The following is a 23,423-nucleotide window of genomic DNA, read 5'->3' on the forward strand; positions in this document are numbered from 1 at the left end:
TCTGGAATTTTGTTTTCTCAGTACAATTTTGCTAAATTCAATATGTAATGGTGCACTCTAATTCTTTATATGCAATGATTGACCACACATCATATTCTGTTGGTATGTTTTATTGATCGGTTGGCTTACCCCTTGAGAGAACTATATTATCTGAGTGCAGCTGAAAGGAACATGACCATAGTCCTTCCAAAAGATCCAACGAAGAGGATGAACAGCAGGAGTAAACCAAACATGCAGACCAAATAGGTACTTCAAGTTTTAGTTCCAACATCTGTGTCTTCCTAAAGAGGATGGACAACAGGAGTAAACCAAATATACAAACCAAATAGGTACTTCAATTTTTAGTTCCAAGATTTGTATCTTCCGATTTGTGTTAATTATAACTTTAGCAATGCTACGTTTCGCAATACACACATGAGAACTTCCACTGTCCTACAGATGAAAAAAACCTTCAATTCATATGAACCTTTTGTTTCATGCAACAATACATCTATGCCATTGAATGCGACCACATGCATCTGCATAGATATGTTATAAACCAGACTCATGACCTGAAATTTGACATATTTACTATTTTGAGCGGCTCAACTATGTATGTAGTGTTATCACTATGCCGGTGTTTAAAAGGGATCAAACCATGTTTGGTTGAAAGTCTGGGCACTCTGCCTCAGAAAACATGATGCCCACACGATGAAAATTTGTGATTTGCCAGGCTAGCCTGATAGGTCAATATTTCATTCATGTCCTTGCTTGATGCTATGTCATTGAGTGGTTATAAATTTTTAAATACGAACCTTTTGCTGTTGCTGCTGCCTCAGATTACTACCAGGTTGGTTCGGAACCATGTCCAAACACATTACATAGAACACCTGGGCCATGATTTATAAGCATGGGCAACATTTATCTATTTCTATGTGATTCCTGAACTTCTCTTCATATTTAGTTTACCGCCAAAGCTTTACAACCATGTCAGCGTGCCTGAGTAAGAAATGCCCTCTATACTTCCATATTTTGATGTAATAAGACTAGACATGGTTCACTCCCAATAATTAATAGGATTTTGTAACCTATTTGAACCAAGCCTCTGATTGTGCTTTGTTATTATTCTTGCCTTACTAAGAAGGTATAACATGCTGATTTTTCTTTATGTACATATACTAGATTCGCCATTCATGTAACAGAACTAGACTGGAATTTAATATTAATCTTCATGCCAGATGTTAACATGTGGAGGAGACAATCAAACGGGATGGTTCTTCATTGGTGGATTATGCTTAAATGCACCATGTTTCTCTTTGCCTTTCCCCACTTTTCCCCCCTTAAACCACCCGAGTGCCAATTGCTCAAAGTATATGAGGGTACTTTTAGTCATAATAAATCTACAAATACCGAACTGTGTTTGTACCACATTTCAAATATTAACATCATAATCTCTATTATAATGCCATCTATGTTTTTTAGCTATGCAATAGTATAACCATTTGCTTCATTTACACTTAGTGGTTTGATCTATATGTGCTCTTCATAACAAGGGGTTTCTGCTTCCGTTATTATCCACTTTTGTACATTGTCTCAGCAATGATCTCTACTAAATTTGTTGATCATTGATTCTGTTATACTGTAAATTAGTACTCCACGGCCATTCTCCCTTGCTTAGTCGTCGTCTACAAGGCTTGACTGATGAATGATGACTGATCACCTCAGCGATACTTCTTCTTGTTGATTAATTCCTAGCTAGATAGCTTCGTGGGCTCAGAGAATTTACTAATCAATTCCTTTCATGTCAGCTTAATTAGCTTTTACTGTTTCAGCTAATGGCGATGATGTAACAATTAGACTTCCATCCAGGCTAGCTCTAATTTTTGTCTGTTGATCTCCTCTATTCATGAGCATCAAGTCAAGTATATTCGTTACTTCAATTGCGCTCAACAGAATATCCAAAAAATTATTGCAACAAAGTCTCGCTGCAACGCGCGAGGGAATTATCTAGTTAGAATATTAAGCACAGGTACTTTTTTAATTGCTTATAAGGATTTTATTCGCATTGAAAATAATTACAGGCTGACAATAATTAGATGATAATGAAGCCGAGAGAAGAGAGTATGCCTATGATCCATGAACATGATGTGCATCAACACATGGTATGACTTCTTCAAAGAACCATCTTGATCCATCTTTTTTCTTCATATATGGCCAACCATTGAGATTTAGGTGTCGAAGGTCGCCGGCGCTCGAGATTGGCATGTTTTAGAGGGTTGGCTGGCAGCGAGGTGATGACTTGGGTAGGGTGCGATGAGGTAGTGTCTACAACACTTGCTATTAGTGGACGGTAGTGGGGGGAGGTTCCGTAGGTATAGGTAGGCGGGTCAATAGAGTGGGCAAAGGAAAGGTAGGCGAAGGGAGGAATAAGAATAGTAGTCGCAGCAGGGGGTATTGGCGGTGGAGGAAAGACAAGAGGTTAACAGTCTCAAATATGAGGGGTGTTGGCTGTGGAGGAAAGACAAGAGGTTAACAGTCTCAAATTCGAAGCATTCTTATTTGTTCCAGGTGCCACACGCTTAACGATCTTCCTAATCATTCTACCATCATCGCTGATAAGTTAGTATAGCTTCCTTACAATTTTCTGATCATCAGGGGGTACGAAACCATGGAGGATCTATTGGAGAAGATAACACAGTTTCAACTTGGAATTCACAACAAACTTGGAAGCAACCGAGCACAATAGATGGGAGAGTTACAAGAGTTCATAGACATGAAGAGAAAAAAAGAGGAAACCATAGCTTATAATATTTCCATGGTTTAGGATATTTGATTGTTCCCATCTAAATGTAGTTTTCTATTTTCTAGCTTCCCAGTATCAGAAATGATAGCTATCATATTTCATTTCTTTATTTCAGTGATCATTTTTTTCGTTTGTTCAATTTCTAAGTAAGAGTATCGTTTATCTCCTTGCTTGAGCGATGTTCTCCTCTTTTCAAATTTTAGCATGTGCAGGGATTATCTCTGATGGAATGCTTCAGGTTGCGGCACAATGGTGACTCCCTTAACTTATCATATTTTAACACAACTACATTAGCCATTTATAATCTTCTTTATTTTTTAACCATGATTTCTAATTGGTTTCATAGATAAAATAGTCCACATGGTTTGTCACGAGTTTTCCACATGGAACAAAGGTAACATATGCCTACATGACATGTCTATCTATGGGATGTATAAAGGTCTGAACACCATGGCAATCTTGATCTTGTTCAGCAACCAATGGCTCCTAATTCTGTGTCAATGGTTCTGCTCAGGATTTTGAGTTGATGATGTCCATTGACGAAGTGGTTCCCGGAGGTAGAGAGGCTGGTGGAAGATGTTGTGTAGAGTGTCTCTGAATGGGGGTTTGTCCGGCCATCACTGCGGCTGGAGCTGCAGCTCCGGTATGTGGAGATCAACGGGAAGGTGGCCAACACCTAGACTCGGTTCAGCCTCATGCATGGAGGACATGTACGTACTAACATAAACAAGATGAATGAGAGGTTCTCCACTCTTCAGCTCAAAGTGACGGATGTGGATGCATTGTGCACCATGAAGCAGAACCACTCCTCCAACAAGTGAACTAACTAATTTACATTGTCTTTTTATAGTTTATTCATGTCAAGGTCAAGGCCAGTCTGAACTTATTTCTGAAAGCAGTTTTTGATCTCTGAAATTGTGTGACCAACGCTGAAGCAATACTATGTGGCAACTCATTTTACTGCTGATAATAATTCTATTCTCATTGACAGAAATAACTAGTCTAATTAGAAGATTAAGCACTGGTACTTTTTTAGTTGCTTATAAGGATTTTATTCGCATTGGCAACAATTACTGGCTGACAATAATTAGATGATAATGAAGCCGAGAGAAGAGAGTATGCCTATGATCCATGAACATGATGTGCACCAACACATGGTATGACGATTTTTTTCAAAACTATTACATTTTTTCTAGCAAATTCAGAAACTATAGCACCCAATAAAAAAAGCAAAACTATGACCCCGTCGACCTCATGTGGGCCGAAGAGCATGTTTTCGGTCGGTGGTTGGCTGAAAAGTACTCTTCGGTCACGCATTGGCAGAAGTGATCCGTAGCTGGGCCGAAAAGGCTTTTTGGTGAGCAGTAGGCCGAAAAGTACTCTTGGTCAGCAGTAGGCCGAAAAGTCACTGGGGCCCGCCTTTTCACGTGGACGGGAGGCCAGAGCTGCATGACTGTGCTCTGCGGCTTATGTTAGGCCGAAATGTTTTTTTTATTTTGACTTATGATTGATGTGCAACCATTGCCCATCTTTGACATTGAAAAGATATATTTTCGCGCAACCCTTTTCCTCAATATTTTCCCGCCAACTCTTTCCCTCCATATGCTCCCGCCACCCGTTTCCCGCCATATGTTCCCGCCATAAGTTCCAGCCAACCCTTTCCCTCCATACCGTAGTCGTTCTTTCCCGCCATTTTCTCTTCTCTACCTATAAAACCCCCTTCACACGAAGGTGGATAAGCAGTCAAGTTTAGTGTAGTCGAGTTGTCTGATTATCCTTCTGATTGTAGTTTCCACCCTGGGATGAGCAAATGTCTTCTTAGGCTAGCCACCGATTTCAGGATGGCCAATAGGATAGTTTAATGGGACGAATTCATCAGTAGTGACACCATACTGAATGAGTTGGCTCACACATTACGTAGGTCTCGGTGGCCTGACAGGACCTATGAGGAGGTACGTAAAGAACTTCTTAGGTTGCATGGAAGGTGGAAGAAGGTAGTGCAGACAAAGAGTGAAAACTTCATAAGGACTGAAGTGGATCATACATATTTATGGACTACCGACAGGGAAGACGAAGACGATATCTTCATGCTGAGCACCAAGGACAAGGGTACCGCACCGTCGAATGGCAATAGTACCGCATCGTCGAATGGCAAGAGTGTTGAATCAACGGAGGTCAAGAGTACCGCATCGTCGAAAGGCAAGAGTGTTGCATCGACGGAGGATGACGATCATACCTTCCTGTAGTATGTAAGCTGTATTTTTTAAGTTCAGCCCTACCGTTTAATTCAAATGTACTTGTATCTTAATTATCGGTTGCAGTCTCTTTGGAAATGTAACTCGAATAACAATGCGGATTAATAGTAATATGTCTCTCGCATACACAAACCAATATATGTCTCCTAATTAGATTTATAAGTCAAAATTCAAAAAAAAAAATATTTCGGTTCACGCGAAAAGGTGGGGCCCAGGGACTTTTCACCCTACTGGTGACAAAAGAGTACTTTTTGGCCTACTACTGGCCAAAAAGGCCTTTTTGGCCCAGCTAAGTATCTCTTGGCCAATGCGTGACCGGAGAGTCCTTTTCGGCCAACCGCCGACCGAAAACACCCTCTTCGACCCACACGAGGCTAACGGGGTCATAGTTTTGATTTTGTTTTGCATTAGGTGCTATAGTTTCCGAATTTTTACAAAAAATGTGATAGTTTCAGCCTCATGTGGGCCGAAGAGGGTGTTTTCGGTCGGCGGTTGGCCAAAAAGGACTCTCTGGTCACGCATTGGCCGAAGAGATACGTAGCCGAAAAGGACTTTTTGGTCAGCAGTAAGCCAAAAAGTACTCTTTGGTCAGCAGTAGGCCGAAAAGTCCCAGGGCCCCACCTTTTCGCGTGAACGGGAGGCTGAAGCTGCATGGCTGCGCTCTTCGGCTTATGTTAGGCCGGAATGATTTTTTTAATTTTGACTTATGGATCTGATTAGCAGACATATATTGTTTTGTGTATGCGAGAGACATATTACTATTAATCCGCATTGTTATTCGAGTTACATTTCCAAAGAGAATGCAACCAATAACTAAGATACAAGTACATTTGAATTAAACGATAGGGCTGAACTTAAACAATACAACTTACATACTACATGAAGGTATCATCGTCATCCTCCATCGATGCAGCACTCTTGCCCTTCGACGATGCGGTACTCTTGCCCTCTGTCGATTCGGCACTCTTGCCCTTCGACGATGCGGTACTCTTGCCATTCGACGGTGCGGTACTCTTGCCCTTGGTGCTCGGCATGAAGATAACATCTTCGTCTTCGCTGTCGGCAGTCCATAAATATGTATGCCCTGTTGAAGTCCTTATGATGTTTTCACTCTTCGTTTGCACTACCTTCTTCCACCTTCCATGCAACCAAAGAAGTTCTTCATGTACCTCCTCATAGGTCTTTGCAGGCCACCCAGACCTACGTAATGCGTGATCCAACTCATTCAGTATGGTGTCAGTACCGATGAGTTCGTCCCATGGAACTATCCTATTGTCCATCCTAAAATCGGTGGCTAGCCTAAGAAGACATTTGCTCATCCCAGAGTGAAAACTACAATCATAAGGATAATCGGACAACTCGACTACACTAAACTTGACTGCTTGTCCACCTTCATGTGAAGGGGGTTTTATAGGTAGAGAGGAGAAAATGGCGGGAAAGAACGATTGCGATATGGAGGGAAAGGGTTGGCTGGAACTTATGGCGGGAACATATGGCGGGAAACGGGTGGCGGGAGCATATGGAGGGAAAGAGTTGGCGGGAAAATATTGAGGGAAAGGGTTGCGCGAAAATATATCTTTTCAATGTCAAAGATGGGCAATGGTTGCACATCATTCATAAGTCAAAATTAAAAAAAACATTTCGGCCTAACATAAGCCGTAGAGCGCAGTCATGCAGCTTCTGTCTCCCGTCCACGCGAAAAGGTGGGGCCCATGGACTTTTCGGCCTATTGCTGACCAAAGAGTACTTTTCGGCCTACTACTGGCCAAAAAGGCCTTTTCGGCCCAGATACGGATCGCTTCGGCCAATGCGTGACCGAAGAGTCCTTTTCGGCCAACCACCGACCAAAAACACGCTCTTCGGCCCACATGAGGCTGATGGGGTCATAGTTTTGCTTCTTTTTCATTGGGTCCTATAATTTTCGAATTTGGTACAAAATTTGTGATAGTTTTGAAAAAAATCTGATTTTTTTCGAAACTATCACGTTTTTATAGGAAATTCGAAAAATATAGCACCTAATGCAAAAAAAATTCAAAACTATGACCCCATCGGCCTCATGTGGGCCAAAGAGGGTGTTTTCGGTCCGTGGTTGGCCAAAAAGGACTCTTCGGTCACGCATTGGACGAGGAGATACGTAGCTCGGCCGAAAAGGCCTTTTTAGTCAGCAATAGGCCGAAAAGTACTCTTTTGTCAGCAGTAGGCCGAAAAGTCCCTGGGCCCCACCGTTTTGCGTGAACGGGAGGTCGAAGCTGCATGGCTGCGCTCTTCGGCTTATGTTAGGCCAAAATGAATCTTTTTTAAATTTTGACTTATGAATCTGATTAGGAGACATATATTGTTTTGTGTATGCGAGAGACATATTACTATTAATCCACATTGTTATTTGAGTTACATTTCCAAAGAGCCTGCAACCGATAATGAAGATACAAGTCATTTGAATTAAACGGTAGGGCAAAACTTAAAAAATACAGCCTACATACTACATGAAGGTGTCATTGCCATCCTCCGTCAATGCAACACTCTTGCCTTCGATGATGTGGTACTCTTGCCATCCATCGGTTCAACACTATTTCCCTTTGATGATGCGGTACTCTTGCCATTCGACAGTGCGGTACTCTTGGCCTTGGTGCTCGGCATGAAGATATCGTCTTCATCTTCGCTGTCGGTCATCCATAAATATGTATGCTCCGCTGCGGTCCTTATGAACTTTTCACTCTTCGTCTGCACTACCTTCTTCCACCTTACATGAAACCTAAGAAGTTCTTTATGTACCTCCTCATAGGTCCTTTCTGGCCACCCAGACCTACGTAATGCGTGAGCGAACTCATTCAGTATGGTGTCACTATTGATGAGGTCGTCCCATGGAACTATCCTATTGTCCATCCTGAAATCGGTGGCTAGCCTAAGAAGACATTTGCTCATCCCATGGTGAAAACTACAATCAGAAGGATAATCGGACTGCTCAACTACACTAAACTTGACTGCTTATCCACCTTCGTGTGAAGGGGTTTTATAGGTAGAGAGGAGAAAATGTAGGGAAAGAACGACTGTGGTATGGAGGGAAAGGGTTGGCTGGAACTTATGGCGGGAACATATGGCGGGAAACGGGTGGCGGGAGCATATGGAGGGAAAGAGTTGGTGGGAAAATATTGAGGGAAAGGGTTGCGCGAAAATATATCTTTTCAATGTCTAAGATGGGCAATGGTTGCACATCATTCATAAGTCAAAATTCAAAAAAAAAACTTTTTGGCCCAATATAAGCCGCAGAGCATAGTCATGCAGCTTCGCCCCCCCCCCCGTCCACGTGAAAAGGTGGGCCCCAGGGACTTTTTGGCCTACTGCTGACCAAAGAGTCGGCCTACTGCTGGCCAAAAAGGCCTTTTCGGCCCAGCTACGGATCACTTCGGCCTATGCATGACTGAAGAGTCCTTTTCGGCCAACCACCGACCGAAAAAACACACTTCGTCCCACATGAGGCCGACGAGGTCATAGTTTTGCTTTTTTTCATTAGGTGGTATAGCCTCGGAATTTGCTACAAAAAATGTGATAGTTTTAAAAAAAATCTGATTTTTTTGAAACTATCATGTTTTTATAGCAAATTCGGAAACTATAGCACCTAATGCAAAAAACAAATCAAAACTATGACCACGTCGGCCTCGTGTGGGCCGAAGAGGGTATTTTCGGTCGGCGATTGGCCGAAAAGGACTCTTCGATCACGCATTGGCCGAAGAGATACATAGCTAGGCCAAAAAGGCCTTTTTGGTCAGTAGTAGGCCGAAAAGTACTCTTTTGTCAGGAGTAGGCCGAAAATTGCCTAGGCCCCACCTTTTCGCGTGAACGGGAGGACGAAGCTGCATGACTACGCTTTGTTGCTTATGTTAGGCCGAAATGTTTTTTTTATTTTGACATATAAATGATGTGCAACCATTGCCCATCTTAGACATTGAAAAGATATATTTTCGCCCAACCTTTTCCCTAAATATTTCCCCGCCAACTCTTTCCCTCCATATGCTCCCGCCACCCGTTTCCCGCCATATGTTCCCGCCATAAGTTCCAGCCAACCCTTTCCCTCCATACCGCAGTCGTTCTTTCCCGCCATTTTCTCCTCTCTACCTATAAAACCCCCTTCACACGAAGTTGCATAAGCAGTCAAGTTTAGTGTAGTTGAGCTGTCCGATTATCCTTCTGACTGTAGTTTTCACCCTGGGATGAGCAAATGTCTTCTTAGGCTAGCCATCGATTTCAGGATGGACAATAGGATAGTTGCATGGGACGAACTCATCGGTAGTGACACCATACTGAATGTTGGCTTACACATTACGTAGGTCTGGGTGGCCTGAAAGGACCTATGAGGAGGTACGTAAAGAACTTCTTAGGTTGCATGGAAGGTGGAAAAAGGTAGTGCAGACGAAGAGTGAAAACTTCATAAGGACTGCAGCGGAGCATACATATTTATGGACTGCCGACAGCGAAGACGAAGAAGATATCTTCATGCTGAGCACCAAGATCAAGAGTACCGCACTGTCGAATGGCAAGAGTACCGCATCGTTGAAGGGCAAGAGTGCTTAATAGACGAAGGGCAAGAGTACCTCATCGTCGAAGGCAAGAGTGTTGCATCGACGGAGGATGACGATGATACCTTCATGTAGTATGTAAGCTGTATATTTTAAGTTCAGCCCTACTGTTTAATTCGAATGTACTTGTATCTTAATTATTGGTTGCAGTCTCTTTGGAAATGTAACTCGAATAACAATGCGGATTAATAGTAATATGTCTCTCGCATACACAAAAGAATATATGTCTCCTAATAAGATTCACAAGTCGAAATTCAAAAATAAATCATCTCAGCCCAACATAAGCCGAAGAGCGCAGCCATGCAGCTTCGGCCTCCCGTTCACGCGAAGAGGTGGGGCCTAGGGAATTTCCAGCCTACTGCTGACAAAAGAGTATTTTTCGGCCTACTGCTGACTAAAAAGGCCTTTTCGGCCCAACTATTTATCTCTTCGGCCAATGCGTGACCGAAGAGTCCTTTTCAGCCAACCGCCGACCGAAAAACCCTCTTTGGCCCACACGAGGCCGACGGGGTCATAGTTTTGATTTTTTTGCATTAGGTGCTATAGTTTCTGAATTTGCTATAAAAACATGATAGTTTTGAAAAAAATCAATTTTTTTTCAAAACTATCACATTTTTTGTAGCAAATTCGGGAACTGTAGCACCCAATGAAAAAAGCAAAACTATGACCCTGTCGGCCTCATGTGGACCGAAGAGCGTGTTTTCGCTTGGTGGTTGGCCGAAAATGACTCTTCGGTCACGCATTGGCCGAAGTGATCCGTAGGTGGGCCGAAAAGTCCTTTTTGGCCAGCAGTAGGCCGAAAAGTACTCTTTGGTCAGTAGTAGGCCGAAAAGTCCCTGGGGCCCACCTTTTCGCGTGGACGGGAGGCCAAAGTTGCATGACTGCGCTCTACGGCTTATGTTAGCCCGAAATGGGTTTTTTTATTTTGACTTATGAATGATGTGCAACCATTGCCCATCTTAGACATTGAAAAGATATATTTCCACACAACCCTGACCCTCAATATTTTCCCGCCAACTCTTTCCCTCCGTATGCTCCTGCCACCCATTTCCCGCCATATGTTCCCGCCATAAGTTCCAGCCAACCCTTTCCCTCCATACCGCAGTCGTTCTTTCCCACCGTTTTCTCCTCTCTACCTATAAAACCTCCTTCACGCGAAGGTGGATAAGCAGTCAAGTTTAGTGTAGTCGAGCTGTCCGATTATCCTTTTGATTGTAGTTTTCACCCTGGGATGAGCAAATGTCTTCTTAGGCTAGCCACCGATTTCAGGATGGACAATAGGATAGTTCCATGGGATGAACTCATCGTTAGTGACACCATACTAAATGAGTTGGCTCATGCATTATGTAGGTCTGGGTGGCCTAAAAGGACCTATGAGGAGGTCCGTAAAGAACTTCTTAGGTTGCATGGAAGGTGGAAGAAGGTAGTGCAGACGAAGAGTGAAAACTTCATAAGGACTGCAGCGGAGCATAAATATTTATGGACTGCCGACAGCAAAGACGAAGACGGTATCTTCATGCCGAGCACCAAGGCCAAGAGTACCGCACCATTGAATGGCAAGAGCACCGCATCATCGAAGGGAAAGAGTGTTGAATCGATGGAGGGCAAGAGTACCTCATCGCCGGAAGGCAAGAGTGTTGCATCGATGGAGGATGACGATGATACTTTCATGTAGTATGTAAGCCGTATGTTTTTAAGTTTTGCCCTATCGTTTAATTCAAATGTACTTGTATCTTAATTATCGGTTGCAGTCTCTTTGGAAATGTAACTCGAATAACAATGCAAATTAATAGTAATACGTCTCTCGCATACACAAAACAATATATGTCTCCTAATCAGATTCATAAGTCAAAATTCAAAAAATAATAATTTCAGCCTAACATAAGCCGAAGAGCGCAGCCATGCAGCTTCGGCCTCCCGTTCACATGGAAAGGTGGGGGCCAGGGACTTTTCGGCCTACTGTTGACAAAGAGTACTTTTCGGCCTACTGCTGACCAAAAAGGCCTTTTCGGCCCAGCTACGTATCTCTTCGGCCAATGCGTGACCGAAGAGTCCCTTTCAGCCAACCGCTGACCGAAAACACCCTCTTCGGCCCACACGAGGCTGACGGGGTCATAGTTTTTTTTGCATTAGGTGCTATATTTTTTGAATTTGCTATAAAAAACATGATAGATTTGAAAAAAAAAATCTGGTATGACTTCTTGAAAGAACGATATCGGTCCTTCTTTTTTCTTAATAAATGGCCAACCATTGAGATTGTGGCGTTGAAGGTCGTCGGCGCTCGAGATTGGCATGATTTAGAGGGTTGGCCGGCGGCGGAGGTGATGAGTCGGGTATGGTGCGATGAGGTAGTGTGTCACAACACTTGCTATTAGTGGATGGCAGTGGGGGAGGTTCCGTAAGTAGAGGTAGGCGGGTCAATAGAGTGGGCAAAGAAAAGGTAGGCGAAGGGAGGAATAAGAATAGTAGTCGCACCAGGGGGTGTTGGTGGTGGAGGAAAGACAAGAGGTTAACAGTCTCAAATACGAGGGGGTGTTGGCAGTGGAGGAAAGACAACAGGTTAACGGTCTGAAATGCGAGGTGCGGGAGATCGTGGGCACCAAATATGGTGGTAGGTTTTAGAGGGATCGCTAGCGTCGACGGAGGTGGTGACTCAAGCAAGGGGCGACATGCGGCAACACTCGCTGGCTGTAGGGTGGCAGGTGGTTAGGCAGGGAGAGGTGGACGGGTCGACAGAGTGGTCGAATAAAAACGTAGTGGCGACATGAGGAAGAAGAAGAACCAGAGGCGGGTCGTCCCTGGCTGAGAAGGGGCAGGGGATTAACGGATTTGAAGGCGGGGTACGAGACATCTCAGCTGGCGGAGGTTGTAGTGTTTAGAGGAATGTCCGACACAAAATGTTACAACATTTCGTTTACAACATTTCATCGCATAAATAGAAAAAATTGGCCAAACTATGTTAGGAAAATCTATATGGATGGAGAGATGAGGAAGAATGTAGTTCATGACGGTCACTTTCATCGTTTACGTATTGTCGACACAGGAAGACAGAGAGTGAGGGGTGCATGGGTGAGAGAGTGAGAGGTGTAGGTGCGGTGAGAGAGTGGGTGAGGTCAGAATAAGGCTTGACACGTAAGCTAAAAAATGGATCGACAACATTTTTTATATTGTGCGAGAATTTCGTAAGCGCATCAAGTATATTTTAATTTGTAACAGATTTTTGGTTAGATAATCATATTATATTTATACACCAACAAATTACCTTTTTAATCAATTTACATTGCAAGTAAAGTGGACTTCAATTATTACCCGATTGCATTGTGCTATCTTTTCTCTACATGAGAAAATTAAGATGCATTATGTTTACATATCTCAGTAAAATATTTCAAAAGCCCATGACAACAAATGAGCATTCTACTACTAATGCATAAGTGGGTTAGTGGTCTGATGGTTGTCGCGCGTAGTCGACCGGACGTTAGGATGGGCCGGCCCGTTCAAACGTTAAAGCGAATCCGGTTTTGGAAATCTTCTAGTTGGTTCCCAACCGGTTTTTCTGGTTTTGGAAACCTTCTAGAAGGTTCCTATACCAGTTTTTCTTTGTCCCCCTTTACCCCTTTTTGTTTCTTTTATTATACTGTTTCTTTTTCTTTTTTGTTTTAATTTTCTTTTTTCTTTTTCCTTTTTCTATTTTCTATTTTCTATTTTTTCGTTTTTTATGTTTCTTTTTTTTTCTGTTTTATGTTTCTTTTTCATTTTTTCGTTTTTTGTTTTTCTATTTTCAAAGTTATTTTCTTTTTTTTCAATTTTTTTTGTTGCTCACAATTGTTCAAAACTTTACAAAATGTTCTCATTTTTCAAATTTTGTTCATGCTTTCAAACAATTGTTCATAACTTCACAAAATGTTCTCATTTTCTAATTTTGTTCATCCTGTCAAAAAATTGTTCAAAACTTCACAACATGTTCTCAATTTCAATTTTTGTTCCTGACTTGAAAAAATGTTCATGCTTTCAAAAAATTGTTCAAAGTTCAAAAAATGTTCTCATCTTCAAATTGTGTTTCCCTTTTCTTTTTTTAGTTTCTGTTTCTTTTTTAAATTTTTTTCACAATTTCACAACTTTGCAAAATTTGTTTGCAAATTAAGAAAAATGTTCGTTTTTTCAATTTTTGTTCGTGAGTTTCAATAAATGTCCCTATTTCAAATTTTGTTCGCATTTTTCAAAAAATGTTCGTGTTTGAAATTTTTGTTCGTGAGTTTCATAAAATGTTCGCATTTCAAAAATTTGTTCACATATTTAATTTTTGTTCGGGAGTTCTAAAGAATGTTCACATATTTCATACGAACTTCACTTTTTTTTCTCAAACATAACGTCCGTGTACAAAATTTGTTCTCTAAATTCAAAAAATCTTTGGGATTTTAAAAAGTGTTCATTTTATCAAAACTTTGTTCAAGTTTTTTACTTTTTCTTCTAGCATTTTCAGCAAACGCGAACAATTTTTGAATTTTTTAAAATTTTAAACACATCCAATGTTTAAGGTTTTAGGTGGGGGTGTTAGATATGTAGTAGATGATCTTTTAATGTACCCTTTTAATGTACCCGCGTTACATATGATCGAAGGAGCTAGTTAGCTCGCCTGGTTAGCGATAAGAGTATACTAGCTCCAGGTGCAGGGTTCGATCCCCCGCTCAGCATTATAATTTTAGGTGATCTTTTTGCTGTTTCGTCGCGACGATGGGCTAGCCCATTCGGGGGGCTGTACCTGTGCGACGCGTGCGAATCGGACACGAAGAGCGGCGCATAGGAGCGAAATCACTAATTAAGGAGTACTCCTTGCGTAGATCACTCCAACTTTCCCAGGTTGCGACAAGTGGCGCGCTGCATGTGCGCCACCTGTTGCAATCTGGGTGCTTTCCCTTTTTGCTTTCCCTTTTTTCGTAGATCAGTTTATTCAAAACGTTTTATCTCTTAAACTGTGCGTCCAAATCCCGAACCGCTTTCGCCGTTGGATTCCTCGCATCGAGATCTTCAAAACTAGATCCCATGTTGATAGGTTTTGACGAACTTTTTTTCCACAAAAAAACCGGACGAAAAAACCGAACCGGGAACACGGTTTTTTTTCCTTTTTCGAAAGAGGCACGCCCGTGCCTCTGACGAAATCACAACCGTGCCTCTTGCGGAAGTAAAACCGTGTCGCTCGCGAAAGAAAAAAAACAGAAAACACGTTTTTTCCCTTTTCGAAAGAGGCACGCCCGTGCCTCTCGTGAAAGCACAACTATGCCTCTCGCGGAAGCAAAACCGTGCCTCTCGCAAAAGAAAAAAAAGAAAAAACGCGTTTTTTTCCCTTTCCGAAAGAGGCACGCCCGTGCCTCTTTCGAAAGCACAACCATGCCACTCGCGGAAGCAAAACCCTGCCTCTTGCGAAAGAAAAAAAACATGTTTTTTTCTGTTTCCGAGGAGGCACGGCCGTGCCTCTCGCGGAAGTAAAACCGTGCCTCTCGCGAAAGAAAAAAACAACAGAAAACACGTTTTTTTCGTTTCCAAGAGGCACGGCCGTGCCTCTCGCGAAAACAAAACCGTAACTCTTCGAAAAAATGCGTTTTTTTGCAAAAAAAATATTTTTTTCGATTTTTTTGTCAAAAAGCTAGGGAAGGCCGGTGGAAAACCAAAACATAAAAAAACAAAAAAACCGTTTAAAAAGCCGAAAACATGTGCGGAAAAATAAAAAAACAAAATCTATAGGAAGCGCCCAGAGTGCGACACGTGGCGAATAGCTGAGAGTGCAGCAAGTGGTGCTGATCATTGCGAGGCTCCCGAAGGAGCGCTCGTTAATTAGTTGCTCCCGTATAGGAGGTCTCATAACCGGCGCCTGCAGCGCCAAATAGGAAATGCCCAGGGTGAGCGACCTCCCGCTGTTGGGCCGTGGCGCGCTTTGGGCGCGTGTGGGCGTTTTCTCAAGAAAAAAACCTGGGCTGTCAGCCCATGCCGGGGAGCAGTTAGCGAGCCAGCCGACGGAGCCGGAAGCTGGCGTCGCGGATTTAGCGAAGCTGCCGATTTTTGGGGTTTGCGAGAGCAAAAAACTGGCTGTCACCCGTGCCTGTCCTCCACTGCCGTCTGCCGCCGGCCCCCTCCCCCCTCCCCCCTTGCTTCGTCCGTCCTACTCCTGAACCTGTCGCCGCCGAATCCGGCATCGCGGAGGCCGCCCAGCTTCATTCCCCCCTCCTGCCACCGGAGCGACCCTCGAAGCGGCCGGCAGACCTCTGACGCCCGCCTCCCCTCCGCTGGACCGACACCCAGGCCGGGCGCGGCTTCCTCTCCTTGGGTAAGGAAGCCCTAGCTTTGCTCTGCTTTGTTCGGGGTTACTGCCGTTACGTTTCTCTCCAGCCTACTTTTCTTCGCCGCGAATCAGTCGAATCCGACCAGATCCCTCTTCCTCGAGGCCTTTCCCGGCCGACCCCGGCCCCCCGTCAACCAGGACAGCGCTAATCGCAGGATTAGCGGCGCCGCTAGCTTCGCATTCTGATTTGTACGCTACCTGCTAGTCTACGCCTTCAGATTTCACTGTGCATAATTGTTCTAAGGGCACACAGAAGCTCAACCTCATGTAAATTGCATCATATCCAGTCACTCATGTAAACATAGAAAGTAGTGAATTACATTCAAGAACTGGCAGGCCGGCATGCCCAGGTTGCTATTAATGTTTTTCAACCATATTTCAATTGCTCTTGAAAATACATCGCAGAAATGGCAAACAGTCACAACCACATAAGTCTACACTATATTTTCACCATTTCTCCCCAACTCAATCTGGAATGTATTATATAATATTAGAGTTAACAGATCGCACATATGTTTTCACCATTTACGTCTGTTTCTGCCTGCAACCTGAGCCGTCAAGGAATCCGCCATGTATTTTGGTGTCCTGTTACCGTCAAGGCCTAAACTCGTACTGATAGCTGTTTGATTTCAGGAAATTTAAAACAAATGCTTGTTATTTTTGGCTTCTCCAAGAAAATCATTTTATGGATTGCTAATTGTTCTCTATTTATCCGTTGTTCACATGCCCAGAATTTGTAGCTCCAATTCTTCTCATAAATCTGGATGAGAAATGACTGTTTTCCATTTTGTTTTGCAGTTGAACCATGACCGCACAGACCAAGAAGAGGAGCCCCGTGGACAGTGGGGACGCTGCTATCGGCACGGCTCTCGTTGGCTTCGTCTCCAATAACGAGGATTTGGGCCCCATTGTGCGCCATGCTTTCGAGTCCGGAAGGCCTGAGGCTCTCTTCCACAACCTCAGGGGTATCGCCAAGAGGAAGGAGGTTGAGATCGAGGAGCTCTGTAGGCTTCACTACGAGGAATTCATCCTCGCGGTCAATGAGCTGCGTGGGGTGTTGGTCGATGCTGATGAGCTCAAGGGCGCGCTGTCGGGTGAGAATCTTCGCTTGCAGGAGGTTGCTAGTGCCCTGCTTCTGAAGCTCGATGAGCTTCTTGAGTTGTATGCGGTGAATAAGAATGTTGGGGAAGCGCTTGCAACATTGAAGATCTGTCTGCAGGTCACCAGCCTGTGTCAGGCGTGCAACAGGGACATTGCCCAAGGCAAGTTTCACACTGTCCTGAAGACTTTGGAGCTGATTGAGAAGGACCACCTGCAGAATATTCCTCTGAAGCTTCTTAAAAATGTTGTTCAGAAAAAGATACCTATGATGAAGCTGTACATTGAGAAGGAAGTTTCCGGTGAGTTTAATGAGTGGCTTGTGTATATCAGAAAGTTTGCAATGGAGATTGGACAGGCCTCGATACGCCAGGCCTCTTTGGATCGTCAAAAAGATGAGCGAATGCGTGCCTGGCAGAGGGAAGCAGAAGAATGTAGTCGTGGGGGGTTTGATGAGCATGCTTATGCCTTGGATCTGGAGTACATAGATGAAGAGTCAACACTAGAATTTGACCTTACTCCAGTATACCGAGCATACAACATCCACATATCCCTTGGCCTTGCGGACAAGTTTCGAGAATATTACTACAGTAACAGGCTCATGCAGCTTAACTTGGACATGCAAATTTCTACAACACAACCCTTCCTCGAGTCCCACCAGCACTTCCTTGCTCAGGTAGCTGGATTTTTTATTGTTGAAAACCGTGTTCTTCGAACTGCAGAGGGACTTCTATCTGAGAGCCAGGTTGACACAATGTGGGAAACATCTATTTCTAAGGTCACCTCTTTTCTAGAGGAACAGTTTGCACGCATGGATGCAGCTAACCACCACCTCCTTGTAAAAGATTATGTCTCTCTTTTAGCTGCAACCATGAAGAAGTATGGGTATCAAGTCACATCTTTGCTTGAAGTTCTTGACAAAAACAGGGACAGATATCATGAGCTGCTTAATTCAGATTGTCGGAAGCAGATACAAGGCGTCTTTGCTAAGGACTCGTATGAAAGGATGGTTATAGATAAGGAAAATGAATACAACATGAATGTCGCGGCATGTCAGCTTGAACCCATTCACGCAGTGCCGGATTTGCCATATGTTGCGCCATTTTCCTCATCAGTTCCCAGTGCTTGCCGTATTATCCGTTCCTTCATTGAGGATTTGGTAAGCTACTTGTCACATGGTGTAGTGGTCAACTCCTATGATGTGGTGAAAGGATACCTAGACAAGCTTTTAATTGAGGTACTAAATGACGGTCTTCTGAAGTTGATACATAATGGTAGTTTGGAAATTGCGCAGCTGGTACAGATTGCAGGAAATATTGCCATCCTTGAGCGGTCATGTGACATGTTCCTTTTGCATGCTGCCCAACTTTGTGGACTTCCTAAACGGCTGCTTGGGAAGCCTCATTCTGGTTTAACTGCTAGAGCTGTGCTCAAGGCCTCCCAAAATGCAGCATTCAATGGATTAATAACCTCGGCCAATTCCAGAATTGATGAATTCATGCTGCTGCTGACCAGCATCGATTGGACAACAGAGGAAACTCCAGAACATGCAAATGACTACATGAATGAAGTCCTCATCTACCTTGACATGGTGGTATCGACTGCACAGCCGATTCTGCCGAAAGAGGCCCTCTTCAAGGTCATTTCTGGTTCACTCAGTCACATCTCAGACTCCATAATAACAGTTCTTCTCAGCGACAGGGTGAAAAGGTTGAGCATCAATGCGGTTGTAGGTATCGACATTGACCTGAAACTGTTAGAGGAGTTTGCGGAAGACAGATTTCACACCACTGGGCTGTCGTCCCTTAAAAGGGAAACAAGTTTCAAAGATTGCCTGGTCGAGATTAGGCAGCTGACTAATCTATTGCTGAGCAACCACGCCGAGAGCTTCATGAATGCTGTGATCAGGGAGAAGAGTTATGCGTCCTTGGACCACAAGAAGGTAGCCATCATCTGTGACAAGTTCCGGGATGCTCCCGACAGCTTGTTTGGGAGCCTTTCAAGCAGGAACGTGGTGCAGAGTGCTCGGAAGAAGTCCTTGGATGTGCTGAAGAGAAGGCTGAAGGATTTTAGCTGAGATTAGCTATGTTGCATCTGAAATAAGCTGGTGCCGCTTGAGTAGAACATTTAAATTTGCTTCTGTAAAACCTTGTCTGCTCTTGTGATTTTCTTGTCTAGAACATAATTAGTGTCCTCTGTTTCATGTGCACATTTAGGCTTGGGCTGCCTGCTTACAGGGTGAGGCCGTGAACTGTAGTTGTATGCTCCAAATTTCCATCTGAACTTAGTTGATACTGTCCTTTCACTAGAAGAAATAGAAGAGGGCAGTTTCATTCGTACCAGTGCAAGCTATTAAAGGCTTAAGTTGACACAAACACAAGGGTTGGTGTCCGTAAGGGAGCAGTAACTGTGAAGAAAGCTGTCGAATAGACTGGTGCTGGTAATCATTGTCTTCCATTGCTTAAAGAGAAAACCTTCGATTGTTTAGGGAGAGAGACTTGAAGAACGGTGAAGGTTTAGCGGCTTGGCTTTGATGAAAATTACTTCTTTGCCAGTTAGCAAAACTTTAAACGTCCCTGAAATCTCTTTGATCAGATAACTTTGGAATTAAACCTTTAGCTTTCCGCCACCAAATCATTGTTTTTTGTAAAGAAAAAAAAAAGCTATCAGTGTCAGTCTTGCTATGCAATGAGGTAGTTTCCTGGTTTTGGATTCAGTTTACAGTAATATTTCTTAGCTTGCTGATCAGATTTAGGCAACGAGGCATTCTCAAACTGCAACTTAGTTTTAATTGTTTTTTCTGTCTAGAAGGGGAAAACCCTCCTGATTTCCCTTTTTAGAAACTGAGAGCCAGTTCCTTAGAGCATCTTCAGCCGTTGGTCCCCCAGGGGGCGCCTAAAATCGCCACCTGGGGGTGACCCGGCGCAAAAAATGGGTCTGGGGGCGAGTTGGCCCCCAGCCGCCGGCCCCAGGGCCGCCCCCAGGCGCGGAAAAAAAATTTGTATAGCAAATTTAGGCAAAGTTTGACTAAAATACGCCAAATTTCGGCAAACTTGGGCTTTATATTCACGGATTTAAGTCGAGTAGTCGCTGAGGGAGTCCTGGATAAGGGGGTATTCGGACAACCGGACTATGTACTTTGGCCGGACTGTTGGACTATGAAGATACAAGATAGAAGATTTCGTCCCGTGTCCGGATGGGACTTTCCTTGGCGTGGAAGGCAAGCTTGGCGATTCGAATGTAGATCTCCTCCTCTGTAAACCGACCCTGTGTAACCCTAGCCCCCTCCGGTGTTTATATAAACCGGAGGGTTTAGTCCGTAGGACTCATCATCATCTTCATTATCATCAACAATCATACCATAGACTAGCTTCTAGGGTTTAGCCTCTCTGATCTCGTGGTAGATCCACTCTTGTAATACTCATATCATCAAGATCAATCAAGCATGAAGTAGGGTATTACCTCCATCGAGAGGGCCCGAACCTGGGTAAACATCGTGTCCCCAGCCTCCTATTACCATTAGCCTTAGACGCATAATTCGGGACCCCCTACCCGAGATCCGCCGGTTTTGACACCGACATTGGTGCTTTCATTGAGAGTTCCTCTGTGCCGTCGCTACAAGGCTAGATGGCTCCTCCATCCTTCAACCACGCTGTCCTGGGTGAGACTTTTCCCCCCAGATAGATCTTCGTATTCGGCGGCTTCGCACTGCGGGCCAATTCGCTTGGCCATCTGGAGCAGATCGATAGCTACGCCCCCGGCCGTCAGGTCTGGTTTGGAAACCTAAACTACACCGCCGACATCCGCGGAGACTTGATTTTCGACGGATTCGGGCCTGTGTCAGGAGCGCCGAACAATCGTGACGTGCACAACCTAGATCGGCAGTCGGACAGTATTCGGAACATCACACCTGCGACCGCTCCGGACTTCGCTCCAGAGCGGGCCGTGCCTTCCAAGGACGGGTGGATGGACCCCGCCCCGGAGGCCGCACACTCCTCGGCGTTGGAGCCGAACACAGACTCCTCTCCTAAAGGGATCTGTCTCTCGGATCCCCGGACTCACCTCCGGCCGTGTGCTCCGTGCCACGCGCGTCCGTGCCCATTGAATCTAACTGGGCTCCAGTCATGGAGTGCACCGCCGCGGATATCTTTCAGCACTCACCCTTCGGAGACGTGCTAGATTCTTTAAGGTCTCTCTCTCTCTGTCAGGAGACTCCTGGCCGAACTATGTTCGGCTCGAATGGGAAGCTGGCGATGAAGAAATTCGTTTCCCACCCACCACCCACTTAGTAGCTACGGTCGATGACTTGACCGACATGCTTAACTTCGACTCCGAAGACATCGACGGAATAGATGACGATGCGGGAGAAGAACAGGAACCACTGCCCACAGGGCGCTGGACTGCCACCTCTTCATATGATATATATATACATATACATACATACATATATATATATATATATATATATATATATATATATGGTGGATACTCCCAAAGAAACCAATGACGATGAGGCAACGGGAGAAAACCCCTCGGGGAAGAAAGCAAAACATGGGCGTCACTGGCGCCGCTCCAAGCCCCGCCACAACAATACCGGCACTGGAGAAGAAAAGCCAGATGATGCCGAAGAGGAATACGATCCTGATCAACCCACCTTCGTGCAAGAACATGGGCTGGCTAGCCCAGACAAACAGGCGATGGACGGATACCTGTAGGACGATAATTATATGCCTCCCTCCGAAGACGAGGTGAGCCTCGGTGGCGACGAATTCGGCGTACCAGAGGATCCCACAAAGCAGGGGCGCTTCAGGCACAGGCTGATAGCCACTGCAAGAAACCTGAAAAAGAAGCAGCAACAGCTCCAAGCTGACCAAGATCTGCTCACAGACAGACGGACTAAGGCCCGGACAGCCGAAGAATACGGACTCGAGTGCCGAACAAAATACTACCCAAGGCGCAGGCTACTACCTCAATTCGAGGAGGCGGCACTGAAAATCAAATGCAGGCCTACACCCCGACGACAGCACACTGCGGCAAGGGGCTATGCACAATACCAGCATTACACAACAAAAAAGCAACATAGCAAGTACCCCGGACGCATCAACGGACAGAAACAGAGTCTACAAACCTTGGTGCAACAAATATAAGCGTCCCAAGACAAAAAATGGCGCCCGAGGAACGGCGATCAACACAGGAACCCGTAATCGTCAACCCGTTGAGCGGGAGAAGAGAGTTCAACATCTTAAACCGGGCCCCTCCAGCTTTAACCGCATACTTGACCGCCCATGTCAAATCCATGGTACCCCAGGAGCGGCGGCCAATCACACCAATAGAGAACGCTAGGTCTTTAAACAAATCGGCAGGCCAGCGCCGGAAGGAGCATGAAGAAGTGCCAGGGCAAGCAGCCCAGATTATCATGCCCAGGGACCAATCACTCGAGGATCAGGCCCCACCAAACAACTCATTTTAGAGTGTCACACATAGGCGTAAAGGTCACCTAGGCCCCGCCACCCCGGAGATGGTCTCCGGATAAACAAAATATTATACCAACTTTTGGTCTTATACCTCTAGGCGGTAGCTATTCAGCACCGCCAGGACACATTGCGACTCAATGCATTATCACCCAAGACCCACGTGACGACGCCGAAGAATATTCGGCTATTTTATTCACTGAAGCAGCGAGTCACGGTTTTTTCGATCGAACCTAAATTCGACAACCGAACTCCCGAACACCGATAAAGGGAGTCCGAACTACTTCATGATACCACAACTTAATCACAACTAACACAGATCCTTCAGCGTAGGCCGGACGGATCACTCCCACGGCTCAGCCACTACTCACACATGCCTCTTAAGCATTATTTGTAGGTTTACCCTCGCGCACAACTGGACTGGCGGCTTGGAATCAGCTTGGACGCATACAGGGGGGTGTCCACCCCACCTGAATACAATCCGGACATTCCTCCAGACCCGCGCACAGCCAACCACCGCCAGGCCCCAACAGGTTCGGCCGTCATGCCTCTCTTTTATAACATACACCATACTCATACGCATAGGCGCATTACTTAAATACAGTATGTAGAGTCATTCGACGCCTATCTGCTATTTTTTCAATGACATTTTGTCATAGCGGCATCCGAACATTGTGTTATGCCTTCGAACGTCAAGGGCTTCTTCGCACCCGTACTACGGCGTCCAAAGTCCGAACACCTTCTCGGTCGTCCGGCACCCTGAAATTATAGAATTATATGCATCAGCTCCGAATCATGTCTTGGGTCATTGGTTGGGTTTGACCGGCTCCCATATTTTGGTACCTTACGTTCTGCAATATCGGCTAAGGTAGCGCTGGGAGAACTACTGCGATTGTGTCCCGGTTTTGC

General features: G+C 44.7%; 1 protein-coding gene across 1 annotated transcript; it reads left to right on the forward strand.

Annotated features, from left to right (window-relative positions):
- The first annotated feature begins 15,698 nt into the window (after positions 1 to 15,698).
- On the forward strand, positions 15,699 to 19,385 carry LOC119365564 (exocyst complex component SEC15A-like). The gene is made up of 2 exons (XM_037631204.1): positions 15,699 to 15,930; positions 16,744 to 19,385. Exon 2 carries the CDS (start codon positions 16,751 to 16,753, stop codon positions 19,118 to 19,120), a length of 2,370 nt encoding a protein of 789 aa, XP_037487101.1. The 5' UTR covers positions 15,699 to 15,930; positions 16,744 to 16,750; the 3' UTR covers positions 19,121 to 19,385.
- The last annotated feature ends 4,038 nt before the right edge of the window (positions 19,386 to 23,423 follow it).

This window comes from Triticum dicoccoides, chromosome 2B, assembly GCF_002162155.2.
Source record: "Triticum dicoccoides isolate Atlit2015 ecotype Zavitan chromosome 2B, WEW_v2.0, whole genome shotgun sequence".
Lineage (NCBI taxonomy): Eukaryota > Viridiplantae > Streptophyta > Magnoliopsida > Poales > Poaceae > Triticum > Triticum dicoccoides.

Coding starts and splice junctions, on each gene's coding strand:
- LOC119365564 (XM_037631204.1), top strand. CDS start 16,751: ATGACCGCACAGACCAAGAAGAGGAGCCCCGTGGACAGTGGGGACGCT.